Source organism: Anser cygnoides, chromosome 7 (assembly GCF_040182565.1).
Source record: "Anser cygnoides isolate HZ-2024a breed goose chromosome 7, Taihu_goose_T2T_genome, whole genome shotgun sequence".
NCBI lineage: Eukaryota > Metazoa > Chordata > Aves > Anseriformes > Anatidae > Anser > Anser cygnoides.
In genome coordinates, this window is record NC_089879.1 from 19,252,185 (window position 1) to 19,267,342 (window position 15,158).

The window sequence follows — 15,158 nt, forward strand, 5'->3', positions numbered from 1 at the left end:
CTAGCTGTTGTCTGCAGTGAGGTAGCTGCATCCATGCCTCTTTCAGGAAACTTTATTCTAGTAGACTAGCACCCTATGGCACCTCATGTTCCAGTTTTCAAGGTTTACTCATTCCTACATTCCTGCAACACGTTTCTGGTTTTGCTGTCCTATCTTAAAGAACCTATGCTTGGTTGCTTTAGGCTGTTACCTAAATTTATCTTCTACCTTAAAATTTAATGTTTCCTTTGGGTCCTTAATATTAGAAACCTAGCAGAACCCCTTTTTCCTTGTTGTTTTCATTTTCTGTATCAGTAGAGATGTCATCAGAGCATTCCATAAACCTGCTGGGCTCTGCTGTTCTTTCCCACCAGACGTCTGAGAAGCTGCCTTTACATGGCACTCTTCAACGGATACTTGAAGTCTAATTTCCTTCCATCTCGTATTTCAACATGTTTCCTCATGAGTATGGTTTCATTTCAAATTGCTGAATGCTTTACTAGGATTGGAAGTGAACACCAGCCTGCAGATAGTGATGGTACAAAACATATCTTTCCCCCCTTGCATGCAGCTACATGTGCCACGCAGGTCTCATTCTCCAGGTTTCCCTATACAGCAGGAATGCAGCAGGAGGCCTAGGCTGAAAGAAATCTCTGGTGCTTTAGTGAACACTAGCTCTGGGCCTGTTTAGACTGTGAATGTAGGAGCAGTGTAGATACCCAAGTCAGTGGAAACGTGCTAGTTTTGGAATCCATACAGAAAGGTGCTCCATCCCAACTACCACATTGGTGTGTTTAGGATCCAGCATGCATCTCTGCACAGAACTGTGCTGTCCTGTGTGGATCCACGTGCTGAAATCAGTGCTATGTCTGATCCCCATGCCCTGTTTTCCAGGTGTCATCCTCCTCTGCTCTCCTCATGGGTGTCCTTAAACAAACCCGTTTTATTAATCACTGCTACCGGTCACTTGCAGTACACCCGTCAGCTACATTCAGGAGCTGGACTCGCACTTGCACGTGCCAGCCTCACAAGGAGCTCACACAGCATCTCACAGACAGGGAGTGAGCGCCTCAGGTCTGCCACGTCTCATGGAATTTTTGCCTTTGTTTCCTCCCCACAGGCACCTCCCTGGTGCAGCACCTGATGACAGTGCTGATAAGTGAACAGGGCCGAATCTTTGCTGTTCCTCAGGCAGATGTGCCAGGGAGCCAGCTGGAAATCAGACCCGTGCGTCCACGCAACACCGTGGAGTGGATCTCTGAGGAGGACGGGGAGGACAGGTCAGAAAGCTGCGTTCCCAGCCCTGCCGATTCGCCCTCTGGCAATGCTGTGGCACCAGAGGCCACCCCTGGACCTGGGGTGAAAAACACCTCTCCAGAATGCAGCGACAAATTGACGCAGCCTGCCACCAGCCCCAGCAAAAGAGTGCAGACGCTGCCCCCCTGGAAATACTCCTTCCGCCAGCCAGGAGCACGGTCTGTGAGTCCAAAGCTGGGCAGCTCATCCTTAGATATCCCCAACCTTTCCTCCAGTGGGAATTGGCTGATGAACGGACTGTACTCGCTCCGAGGCCACCGCCGGACAGCCTCTGGGGAACGAGTTAAAGACTCGTGTTCTTCCCAAAGACTCTCTACTTATGACAACGTCCCTTCATCCAGCCTCTCCCTTAGCACACACAGCATGGCCAGCACCACGTGGTCAACATCATCGTGTGAGATCTCCGTGGTGGACTCGGTCAGCAGCTGCCCAGCCTGTCGGGCCAGTGACTCTTCGGCTTTAAGCTCTCTGCAGACCGAGTGGATGACTCAGGGCTCGCTGTCTCAGAGTGAGGTCAAGACTGCAGATCTGGAGAACAGCATCGACAGGTTTGATGCTTGCAGCAGCAGCAGCGAACAGAGCAACCCAGCTGCAGCTTCCAGAGACTCTGTCAAATGCTCTAGAGCCTTACAGAGCTTGGTGGTGGAGCTAAAGACAGAACTGAGCAAACAGAGGACTGAGTACGAGACCAGTATCAAAAGGTAATGTCGTCTGGGGGGACACGGAACTCTTTTATCATCCTTACCCCTGTTTGAATGTGGGTGTGGGCTACCAAGTGTATCGGGTTCTCAGACCTGGAGTTTGGCTTTGGTAGTCTACAAATATGGATCTGGTCTTTCCTCACTGTTCGGTGAGTACAACTTTTCTCTCTGACAAAATAGAGGATCAAAAAACAGGATTTCCAGTACACAGGAGATTCCAGTATTGCTCATTGTTTTCAATGGAAATTGGAACAGCACAGGTAAACCCCAAAGTCTGCTCTGTGTCAGTGTCCTGGGAGAAACAGGGAGGCAAACATCTGTCTTGTGGGGAGGGAATGGGACCTAGGGTGGTCAGGCCTCTACAGGGAAGTCTGTGCATGTGCTGAGACTTGTGTCAAATCAGTCAGAAAGTGAAGGTTTTATGCTACCTTTTCCAAGAGAAACTTTGTTCAGGAAACAGATTTTGACTGTTCTCTGTTGTTTTTGTTGTGGTTGCATCTCAGTTATAATTTTTTCAGCAGCCATTTTGAGTTGAGCTTCTAAAATCAAAAGCAACATTTCTAGATGTACTCATAGCAGTCGTTTGCTCACACAGCACGCCACTGACTCAAAGTAGCAGCAAGGTGCTGCTTGTACAGCAGAGCGCTGAACTGCGTGGCTCTTTGCCCCCTCTGATGTTTTTCAGGTTTTCAGGAGAGGTGTGTGTGAAGGTAGGGGCTGTAGGAAGTAGAAAATACTACGAATAAATAGGAAGAGTCATATTTATTAATTTGTCTGAGTTGGTATATTAGTTTTTATGAGTTTAAGTGCTTAATAGAATTACTTTCAGACAAGTACTTAGGGAAGAATGCACATGAAGTAAGTATGGTTGTTTAAAGGAATTAGGGATGTTTTAATGTACAGGCATATGCAAAATTGCATACCAGTACTAGTGTGTTGTATTAGAGAAAGGCTGTAGTCCCCTTTCTTAGAAATTTATTTCTTCTCAGCATTTTTTTGTGTTAAGGTGTTAGAGTTTTACTCCCTAAATTATTAAAACTCTGATACCATGTACATGTCTCCTAAACATGGTACCAAAAGTACACGATTGTTTGTAGGGACTGTATAGTACAGCTTGAAGCTAAGCTTGTTGCATCTTTTTTCTTGTTAAAGTAATTTCTCAAAAGGTGTTTTGGAAAGCTCTAGTCTGAACTGTGATCTCTACCAGTGGGCCAGCTGTTAAGGTAGGAATTTTACTTGTTACCTTCCTGCTATATTTTAAAATGTACTATGCTGGTGGCTTGCCAGTCTCTGCACCTTTTCTGCCTCCTGCCTTGTGTTGCCCTGGTGTGTGAGGCTGGAAGGACCAGCAGGCCGCATAGCAGTTCAGTTACCGCGGGCATCAGAGTGGGAGAAAAGCTTTCCCCCCCTTGTTGTGTCCCAGCCTGAAGAGCTGGTGAGATCACCACTGGTTGCTAGTATTGTGTTGGAAAAGGTCTGTGAGAGAGAATGGTATGTGCCTTGTATTTAATTGTGCAGGACTGCCCTAGCAAGGCTTGTTGCAGGGATACAGAGTAACAGAAGTGAGACTGGGCTGCAAACTTGGAAATGTGTAGCTGGGCATCTTATCTGCTGCCTGAGGGGAGAGAAGGCTTCCCAGCTCTTAGCGATAGCACTGTTCCAATGACTGTCAGAGACATCCAGGAAGCCTTGTTTGTCATTCCTGCCACATTTTTGGCTATTTCAGCTCTAACACCTGCCTTTCCCCTTCAGTGGGAAAGGGACAAAGAGCTGGAGGGGAGGGCTATAAATTGGCCAGGTCTCATAAGGCAAAGTAGCTGAGAGGAAAATGCCTAATGAGCTAGTATTTTCATTAACCAGGTGAGATGCAATCCCTGCCTTTTTGTATTAAATGGGATGATTCCAGCTGTTCAGGATTACAGCCCTAAGCATTTTGCTGACAAGTCTAGGAATTTCAAGCCAAGTTTTTTAGCTCTCAAAAATCTTGCAATGTTTTTACTGCAGCTGCAGCAATGTACATGTGTAAAGATATGGCCCTTTTGAGACTGCATATGAGTCTGCTCCTGTGGAAAGAGGGGAGCTAACTGGAGTAAAGAAGTGCAGCAGCTTAACAGGAAAATTTCGGGCTGTCTCACTAGCTTTATTTTATTGAAGATAATTTAGTCCCCCAAAGTAATAATTAATTCCTTTACAATTGTACATGTGCTTGTGTGGTTTGCAGAACTCAGTCTGTGTAGCAGGGCATGTTTTAATGAAGGTGTGTGAGCTTTTTGTTGGCACATACATAAGCGGAGGGAAAGCAACGTTGGTACCTGCCTGGGGCACAGGTAAGGAACACTTGCTGATGGAAAAGCTGCTATTTATCATTATCAACTGCCCATTTTCTCTCTCTTAGTCAGAGGGAGGCAAGTTTTATGGCCTTCCTGTAACCAGTCTGTTCCAGAGCATTTCTCCCTCGAGGTTAGTATAATTAACAGGCATTTTCTGTTGAGTTTCAGTAATTCATGTTTACAGCCTGGGACTCTTAAGAAACTGGAAGTATCTTGGAGCGGACTATTGGACTATTATATTGTATATGTAGAAACTCTGTAAGTAAGTACTGTGAACATGTGTAATTCAGAACATGGACAGCTAGTCTAGGCTGCTGTAGCTAAAACTTCACGGTACAAACATTTACTTGGTAGCTCAGATCTGTAGGATATAACAAAATGTTGTAAGGAAGAGTAGGGGGTGCTGCATCTTAGCTTCAGAATTGTTCTCTTTAGCTGGGTGATAGGAGTCTGCCAAGACAGGCAGATCTTTCCAGATGTTCTGCGCATTTCTGTTCACCCATCACTGCAACTGTTTGTCTGCTGCACTTGGTGATCAGTGTTCAAGTGTGTGACTTTGTAAGTTGTGAAGGTTGTGATGATGATAATACTTGGATAATACATCCTTGGCTGTATGTGAAGGAACAGTTTAAGGGGATGCATTGCATTGCATTATCTGAATAATTGTTTCTTGGTGGTCACAGAATGTAATTCAGGTTCTTCTGAGGTCCAGTTCTTTTTTTGATGTTGTGGGGACTGTAGCTTGTCCTTTTTGAGTGTCATTTAGCCTGTGTAAAAATATCCCATTCACCATTTCAGAGGGAATCCAAGCACTCCATTTTTACAGTTGGGTATTATTATTGTTTACTGAAATTATGTCTTTTTTTTTTTTTTACAGTACAGGGCGACACTTTTCCTAGGAAGAACCTAAATTTTAAAATCACAATCTGATTGTTCTAATGATCAGAAATTTCCATCTGGACATATTACTTCTGTATTAACACCACTACTCTGTCTTGCGATTAGGAAACAAAATTGGGAGGACAGCAAGTGATGTCCCTTCTGTGCTTGTTTCAAATCCAAAAACATGAACCTTGTTCTTTGACCTCCTTAGAGAAAAGCTCTGAGTCTTGCATTAGAGCTTTGTGCACAGATGAACTATTTAAGGTCTGTTCTTCAGAGTCTTCCTCATATAAAATGTTATTTTTTGTAGAAAATTGTAAAGTGTGAAAAACTTTTACTCACCCATTCCGTTGTCAGTGACAAACTGTACAGGAAATACCATAAGTGGATGGTGAGGAAGGACTGTGACCTCATTCCTAACTGACTTCAAGGATGTTCCCTTGTACTGGATACCCTTACGGGGAAACACAGTATCAGGATAAAAACAGACATTAGAAGTTTATATTGCAAATTATGTATTTGAACTCAAACTGATTCAAGAGTTGAGTTGCCTCAGCCATTCAGTCTGTCCACAAAAAACTTCAGCGTTTTGTAAGACTTGATGTACTTAAGCTTATTTTCTCAAGATACGAATGAAATAAGCTCCAGCTTTCAAGGGGTCCCTGCCTATAAACTCAACATTGAGTAACTGAAATGGCAGTTAGTGCCCTTACTTAAAACTTCCTTTTAGAATGAAGATATTTTAGCTCTAAGTTGAACGGCTTATATTTATTATAGCTATCAGCAGTATTTATCAAGACACTTAAAAAGCTCTTTTTTTTTTCTTTTCCCTCTTTCTCCCCGTTGGTTTTAAGAATTGAAGAAACAAGTTCAGACCTGAGGAAGCAAGTGGTTAGGCTAGAAGAAGAACTGGACCAAGAACGAAAGAAATACACGATGCTGGAGATAAAGCTGCGGAATTCTGAACGTGCTCGTGAAGATGCCGAGAAGAGGAATCACCTCCTGCAAAAGGAAATGGAAGAGTTTTTTTCAACATTAGGATGTTTAACTGTTGGGAGTCGAAGTGCTAAAGTCCCCAAATAGAACGAGCTTATGTACAGCATAGAAAATTCTATTTCTGGCAAAACCAGTGAAAAGGCACATTTTGTTATGGTATACTCATGTATCATGAGTAATTCTACAGTGATTGTGCTCTCAGTGACGCTTATTCTGTTGTTTTTACATGTGCTGTAGTACTCGGGCAAGCCGGAGAAAGACTGCAAAACATAATGCTTGGAAGTTTAGCTATCAGCTTACCTGGAAAGAGTGGGCACACTTTTTATCCACAAGTCAAAAGGTACTGTTCTACATAGCTGTACTGTTGCCATCTTTGGATTTGCTTGCAGCATCCTTTTGCTGGTTCAAGGAGAATGGAAAGGTGTGCAAGGTGGGTGAGGTGGCCAGAAGGGCATTTGGGAAGATCGCAGTTCTAGGATGTCACCACATTCAGTGTGGTTTAGGGTATGGATTTAACATGAGGCGGTTTTTTTCCTCCCCACTCTCTTCATAAAGTTTGTTCAGATTTCTCATTCTTGAAAGTGGCATTATTTTATCAAGATGCTTTGAAAACAATGTCTACAGAATAGCAGAAAATACTGGAAATTCTGACAATTCACTGAAGGTTATCCCTTAGATACTGAACAGTTCCACTGCTTCATAAAAATAAGACTTATTAAAGTGTATGTGATTAACTATCAGATTAGCCACATAAATGCCATGGAACTTTAAATATGCACATTTGGCTCTAGTTATCTTATTCTTATTTTGAGCCAAAAATAGTATTAGCCGCAAGGAAAGAAAAAAAATAAAAAGAGCTGATATATATATGATATATACTGATCAGACATCAAGTTAAGAGAAGAAAGATTCTTATCATCAAAACATCCAGCTGATGCAGGTTTTTATATATGAAATCTTAATAGCACAAACTATGGTAATTTGGTAGAAAAAACAGTAAATTGATGCAGTTAGTGCTGGAAAAGGAAAAGGGTGGGATCTACCTTTAACCTTCACAGGACAGTTTACTTCTAGATTGTTTGTCATACCTCTCGTGACCCCAATTGATTTTTTTGTTGTTAGTTCATGAGGATATGAAGGGACGGAAGGAGAACTGCAAACAACCCAGTAGCCTAAGTTCACTACTTCTGCTAAAAGAACAGACATCGTTAGAATGAAGTTGTAATTCCCAGTAATTAGCTGTCAGTGCTCACTTCCCTTCAAGGGACTTACTTGAGAAGTTCTGCATAACATTTGTAGTGCCCTAAGCTACGCAGAACCTGCACACAGAAATTGTATCACTAGATTCATCTCAAGCTCTGCTTGCCAGCCCCAGCACTCACCACATTATTTGCTCTCTTTGACAGCTGAGGCAGCTTGGGAGTCGCAAAGGAGAAAGATTTTTAACAGAAAAGTACCACAACATGAACTGGCTAAGACAAAAGTACAGACCGTAGTGAAAGTGCTTGCTTTAACTATTTTTCTTTAAATGACCTGAATCTGACATCTTTTCTTACTAAAGAAGAATATAACTCATCTTCTGGAAATAACCTTGGAATGTTTTTTTTTAAAATACCAGCAGATTTCACACCTTTTACTATTGACTTTCTCCTCATCTCACAGATATCCGTGTTTTAATAGACGTTACCTTTTTCTGTCACTATAGTGCTTCTCCTTTCTACAGAAATGTAAACCATTTAAAGTGAGCAAAAAGAAAACATATTTACCTAATATTTCCTAGTTATAACTAGTCAAACAAAGTGGTCAAATAAAACTAAGCAGTTATTTCAAAACATTTTCCCTTCTCTCCAGAATATCCAGCTGCGCTCCATTGTTTACTACCCCTGCTGTCAAGCAGCGTGGCATGTCCCTGACTGTTCAACAGGAGCAGCCTGCCCCCTGCAGGCACCAGCAGCAGGCTTACCCCTGTGTTTATGATCACAGCCTTCCAGGGTGTTATTACTAATCACAACTGATCACCAACTTACAGGGTCACAACTGAATCTACAAGGAAGATACTGGCTTGCTTAAAACAACTGCATTAAGATGCATAATGTGAGTAGTAGCAACCCCTGTTGTAACAATGATTTTCAGCTGGAACGGCACAGTGAGTTGAGGCAGCACCGAGTACAGTTATAGTCCTCCCAAAATAAACCTCAATATTAGAGCATTGCCTGAATTGAGCTGTAAGTAATTCTCTGTAAGTAGAACACCAGGACTGGTAAAAAGTGACAGCTTGTACTATCTGGGACATTCAATCCAAAATAATAGCAAGTAGGCTACTTTAATACCCTTTTATTTTTACCCCCAACACGGGTACCTTTCATTACATCCATCCTCCTGACAGCCCCCATTCGTTAGACTATTTATATTGCATTAGCTCCTGGATGTTCCAAGTGCAGACTACTTTAATTCTGGCAAGTTACAAACTGAGCCATGCTGACTGGGAGCCTAAAACAGGTATGTGAAGTAAGGAGGGGAAGCACTACACAAGACTGCATGGCTAGCTCTCAGTGAAATCAAATGAATAATTCTAAATATTCTTTAAGTAGTCAGAATACTAGGCAACATATATACATATATATATATATATAGCTGGACTGGGAAACAAACCCACCTATTCCATTCCACTGTAAGAGTATCTATTAACTATGTAGCATTCTACATGATATTAATCTGGCTGACACGATAAAATTCATTCCTGTTTTCAGTTTCACAAATCAAACTGTATCCACTCAAAGCGATTAATGGAACTAACCTTTTTTTTTCAGTCGACTGTTGTGCTCCAGAAACATCTATTCCTCTTCATGAGTAATAAATTTCAGGTCATTTTGAAGATGAGCCTCTGCAGTAAGTGAAGGCTGCAAGACGTTGCAAACTACTAAGTTCATGCTAAGACACACCACGATGGGATATAAACTCTAAAGCACAGTAACAGACACATGATGTTAATTTCCTCTCATGAGCAATTATGCAAGAAATGGGAATACACTTGTGATGTTGGACACAACCTCATGGATCACTGTGTCCTTATTTGAGGACAATATATGCACTTCACTAACTGTAATGTCTGTTTCTCTACACTTCATGTGTCTACCTCATGGATATAAGACCACTCCTTATTTTACAGACTTCTAGGTTATTCCAGCCCCCACCCCCAATTTAAAATACCAGCCTTAGCAAGAGTTTACAAGATACGGGTTTGTTAGTTCTAATAATACATGAAGAAAGGCTGCTGGCATCAGGTACCTAAATTTTAGCATGATTTTCCCAGCCAGGAACATCCCTTCCAATATTATGCAGCCAAAAGAAAAATGTAATAAATAAATAAATAATCAATGAAAGGAGTCCAACACAAACGTATACTTGAAAAAAAAAGTCAAATATTCCAGAACAACAAAAAAAATTCTGTAGGTCTCCATTGCATTTCTAATATGAAAAGAAAAATTAATAATGCTAGCTTATTGACTTACCCACATTTACCAAAGAAGTCTGTACAAGCCAGCAGCACTACAGAATTTCAGCTTTAGTTCTGTGAGCCAGAGCCATTGTCCAAGATGATCAAAAACAGTCACCCACAGACAAATCCCTGACAGAGCTTGGACTCTCAGACCTCGCTCTATATTAATAAATTGGGACCAGCATCACTTAGTGCTAACAGATGCAAATAAAAAAACATCTCTGAGCCACACCCCTTTCCTAGAACACCTCCTGAATAGCTGCTCTAGAGAAACGGAATGGGCTGCTTTGTACTGCCCATGGTCATAGTACCTTTCCCTTAAAACAAGGATGCAAAGAAAACCTAACAACATGCAGCCAAACACAACTCAAAAGCATCTTGCCTCTTCATTTAAAGCAATGCACAGAGCCTGCTGGAAATGAAGGTAATGAAACACATTATGCTAGGATTTATCCGCACTGCAGTGGTGCCAGTGAAGGAAGCAGGCCCGTCACCCAAATCAGCTCTCCGATAAGAGCTCTTCATAAAGTCAGATCCCTTAAAGCCTTATCTGGGACTCAGTTTTGAGAAAAAAATTCTCCTACAGGCAAATTCCCTATATCCTCGTTTCATACACTACAAGGCCCATAGCTTACCTCTTTTTACCACATTGGGTCTCAGCAGTTTTATTTCCAGGAAAGAAGGCAGGCTACAGCTGGTATCAAAGAAGTAAGAATGGATTCTCAGCAGTTGCAAATACACTTGATGCTATCAGTCTGTGGCACAGCCAAAGCCCACGAGAATGGAGAAATGGAAGAAACATCACTTTTGTCCAGAAGTGAGCTCGCACACAAGACAGGACTTAAATACCATTTAAAACAGATGGAATCTCAGGGAAGACTGATGCTAACACAACTCCAGTTGCAGTCTTATTCATGATGTGAAATCCTAGCAATGAAGAAACACTACGTGCATAGTGGTCAAACTTTTTTTTTCCTTTTTTATTTAAAATATCATTATAACCAATTAACATACTAGATAACAATGTATACATTCCAGTGGTGCACATGTAATGACCTATGGCATGAATGATTAAAAAAACCAATGTTCTCAGTAATGCCCCACCAACAGCTTATTTGGAGGGACTAAATGAAAAGCAGGAAAAGGTATCAAATGCAGGGAAGAAAAAATTACCGTTTTCCCAATATTTTTAATGGTGTATCTTCCCCTTCATATTTCTTGTGGTGAAACAAAATTGGGAATATACTTCAAAAGGGGCAAGAATAATGATCACAATAATTAGGGTGTTGTTTTTTTTTCTCAACTTTAGTAATAAAAGTTAAAGAACTCTCAAAAATAGACTAGATATTGGGCCTACAAAAGTAATCCATCTGTATGCAAAGCTTACCAAGAATTATTCCTTTTGTAAAATGTAAAGGATGAGCTGACATTACTAGTAAGCTATTTTTAACCTACAAAACCAGACTACAATAATAAAATCACCAATTTACAACTAACACAATATTCTAGATGTACATTATTGTACACAAGCTATATATTACACATGAACATCTTACGTGAAATATATAAGAAACATACTTACTGATATTGTCTCAACATTGGCCAATAGGTTTGTTTTTCTAAAGGAAGTGTATTTTTCTATTTCACATTCAGTGTAGTTCCAATAGCAAGGGTTAGCATTGCTTACTTAGAAACGTAGACAGTTTGTGTGAGGTAGATCAAGAAAACCTAGCTTAAAATTCTAATGGCAAAAGTGGAAACAATGTTATTGGATTCATAACATGTCTGTAATGCAGAGAAATCTAAGGAAGAGGAGAAGGGAGTGAAAGAGATCAATTAAAATATATATCACTTTTATCCAGTGCCCTTAACTAAGAATAAAGTAAATGAATTGAAAATTTGGGTAGGCAATAAAGTCTCATCACATATCTGCATTAAAATCCTTTCTAATCCTACCAAAAAATGCAGACTCTTTGAACTCCAATCCTCAAATTAAATACGGAGGGACAGATGAACCAAAACATTAACAGGCAAATGAAATGTAACAACACAAACAGGCTGCTGTCAACAGCAAATAAAAATATATTTAGAAAGAGTAATTCACTCCCTTTAGTGACTCAAAACAGTAAGAACAATTGTTAGCTGAACCATCTTCTTCCATTTCCCCCATAATCTTAATTGAGGAACGTTTAATGTCATATGCTTTGGATTACTGGATGGGTAGGAACTATACTAGCTTTTTGATCATTTTTTTCCTCTACGCAATGTTGAGATGAATGCCATATATATTAATGCAGGCGCATTATATTTATACAAACACTCTGTCAAGGTGCTGAGTTTCTGCTTTCTAACTGAATAGCCTTTATGTTCAGAGAAGCAAATTTCCATAAAACAAACCCACATCTGTAACATTCTACTTACTTGTACACTGAAGCAGTAGAGGGTGCTATTGCCACAACTGCCTCAAATACAGCTCACTACATTTTCTTAAATTTGTGTGTGTGTATGTGTGTACAGAGCAGGAAGACTTACTCTTATCCAGAACAATACTACTATACATATAGTATAGAAAGGTTCTTCTAAACCAAAAACCCAAGCAGTATCGTTATCTCCATAGGGAAAAGTGCCACGTCTATTCAGGTTAGCAGAATGAGTGAAACAGAGGTGACCTGGGCAGTCATAGAATCATAGAATAGCCCGAGTTGGGAAGGACCCACAAGGATCATCGAGCTCAACTCCCAGCTCTCCAAAGGACCACCCCAAAATCTGACCACGTGTCCGAGAGTGTTGTCCAAACACTTTTTGAACTCTGTCAGGCTCGGTGCTGTGACCGCTGCCCTCGGCAGCCTGTTCCAGTGCTGGACCACCCTCTCTGTGAAGAACCTTTTCCTGATATCCAGTGGGCATTGTCTGGCTAGTCTACGGTTGTTCAACTGGTTGGTATTGCTTTGGCAGTCCAACTTCTCCCCACACACTAACACACAAAAATCTCCATTCTGACCCCATCATCTTGTCTCAACAAAAGACGTCACACAGTGGAGATACAGCACACAGTAACAGTATGAAACTTTTCCGCTCTCATTCTCTATTTAAAGCCACGAGCAACCTACTTCTACAAAAGGAAAGGAGCCGTTTTGTCCTTGGTGCCTGCCACAGCTCTGATCACAGAAGGTGGGAATTAATCTTATTATTACTGTCCAACTGTTCACCTCACCTGACAGGAAATCATACACAGCTCACTGTAATTCAATCCCTACCAAACTCCAGTGGATTGGAATGCCCTAGAAGTGGAAAGTTATATGCACTTTAGTGAAGCCTGGTGCCGTGAGAAGATTTTGGAATCACATACTAAAATAAAGCTTAATAATACTTTACGACTAAAATTGTACAGTGCATTAGATAGTATACTATGCCAGCTAACAACAGAACAATAGACAAAAAGAGCTGAGCTCTAGCTACCCATTTGTTTGCTATCTGTGGCAATGTACAATCATCTCTGAAAACATTTTACATTTCTATAAATAAAAAGGGATGTTAAGACTAGTCTACTGTTGTGATAATCTGGTTACTGAGAATCTTATTTTCTTGTCTTTTAAATTTACCATCACTTTAATTTGCCTAAAATGCAATCAACTAAGAAAAAAAACAAAGTAACATTGCTATGAAGATGATGCCACAAGTGAACTACAGGTTCCAGCATCCAAAGCTCTGACCTTAGTGAAATAATCACTTTAAACATAGCTCACTTCAAACTGCATGGGTTGCAGTGCATAGTACCAGCCATTCATCAACCCTATCTTAAAAGAAAAAACAGCTCAATTCTCCTTACAGATTATGAGCAAAATGAAGTTACTATCGATAACATGCTGTAGTAAAAAATTAGACTCAGCCTGTTCATGTTGCAAGAAAAAAAGAACAAAGTAGCTTTCACTCAATATTCATTTTAAAGCAATTCTCTTTAGGATACTGGAAAGTGATAGCAAAATTTTTTTTTTAAGTTTTAATTTCAGTCACCACTGCAATCCAGAGTGGTCCAAAATCAATTGAAATAGCAATTACATTTACCAAATTCTGTTCTTTACAGCATTTACAGGTTTCAGAAGTTCATTTTGTCAACCTTAATTTCATTACGCTGGGTTAACCCTATATAACAATGTAGTACTGTTGTATGACCAAAAATTTTGGCTTAATTCACAGCTTAAACTTTGATAAAAAATTACAAAATAGACTGTTCTGTTGGTCTCTGTTCAAATTGAGCAGATTTTCTATGTTCCAGTGTGAGATGAATCCAAATATGTCCTGCCTATTCTGAGGTAATATACAATTTGGCAGGATCCTGTAAAAATAATTGCCTTAACAAATGTGTTTAGAAAGGCAATATTGAAATATTCGGTACAAATGAGGAAAGCAAAATTACACACATAGCACTTACCAGCAGTCTAGCCAGGCCAGGGAAACAACTGTGCAGTTTATCAATTTAGTCATCTTTGAGACATTACCACTCCTTGTACCCTGTATTTTTTTTAAAAAGACATGTTAGATATTGAAACCATTACTATCACTTACATTTTTCTGAAACTTACTGCAAAGACAAATTTTCCTCTTTTGATTCTAACTTCAAAAAGATACTTACTTAACCCAACAAAGTGGAGGGAACCACACTGAAGAGTATCAGTAATTCCTGGATGAACTTTATAGCCAGTCATATTATTTACTTATGCTCTGTGCCTGGCAAGACTTCTGTATTTCTTATGCTCATTTTTGTGAGCATGACTAATTTGAATTCCTCTTCACATTCTAATTCACTACAAAATATGCATCTACACAAGGCAATCAATTATACAACCTAGCTTCACTAAAAATCTGCATTTTCCAAAGGAATAAATTCTGAATGATTGTTTAACTCATACATAAACTTAAGTCAGTTATACATAAATCATTCTGTAAATATAAAATGTAAACAGTTAAAATACTTCTGTGAGGAGCAGCACCATTTTACATGACTATTTAGTAACTGTTCTACATATTTCAATATATCTTTTGTTTAAAAAGTGTATTGAAATCTGGAGCTTCAGTGCTGAAAACTACTGAATATTTATGACTTAAAAGGAACCATTATTAAGATTTCTGCTACACTGGTCTCATGGTGAAATGAAAGAGATAAATATTAACTTATACAGCACAACTTCTCCCTCCTTTGGATGGCATATATTGCTCACTTAATGCATTAGCTACAGAAATCCTGAGGTTCTTCTACCACTTACGGTTTTAGCTATCAGTTACTTTTGGTGGAGAAAGAATAGCTGAAGTTTTTGCCCCTATTGCATTCATGTCATTTCCTCTTCTTCCCAAAAAGCACTCACCTTAGCAGACAAAAATACTAAGAAACTAAACTCCCAAGAATTATATCCTACATGAAAGTATACTTGTTTTCCCTGTTGGCAGTCTAGACAT

At 40.0% G+C, this 15,158-nt stretch overlaps 1 protein-coding gene across 12 annotated transcripts in view; it reads left to right on the plus strand.

Annotated features, from left to right (window-relative positions):
• Nucleotides 1-13,247, plus strand: part of ARHGAP22 (Rho GTPase activating protein 22) — a 151,310-nt gene extending 138,063 nt beyond the window's left edge. For 8 of the 12 annotated variants that reach the window (XM_048069290.2, XM_048069294.2, XM_067000972.1 and 5 more), the window contains 2 exons: nucleotides 1,100-1,997; nucleotides 6,064-13,247. In XM_048069290.2, coding sequence (XP_047925247.1) covers nucleotides 1,100-1,997; nucleotides 6,064-6,292 — 1,127 coding nt within the window. In that variant the 3' untranslated portion in view covers nucleotides 6,293-13,247. Of the gene's footprint in view, nucleotides 1-1,099; nucleotides 1,998-3,149; nucleotides 5,997-6,063 lie in introns of those variants that run through there. The other 4 variants (XR_010832988.1, XR_010832989.1, XR_010832990.1 and 1 more) reach the window with 4 other exon arrangements.
• Nucleotides 13,248-15,158: the final 1,911 nt, after the last annotated feature.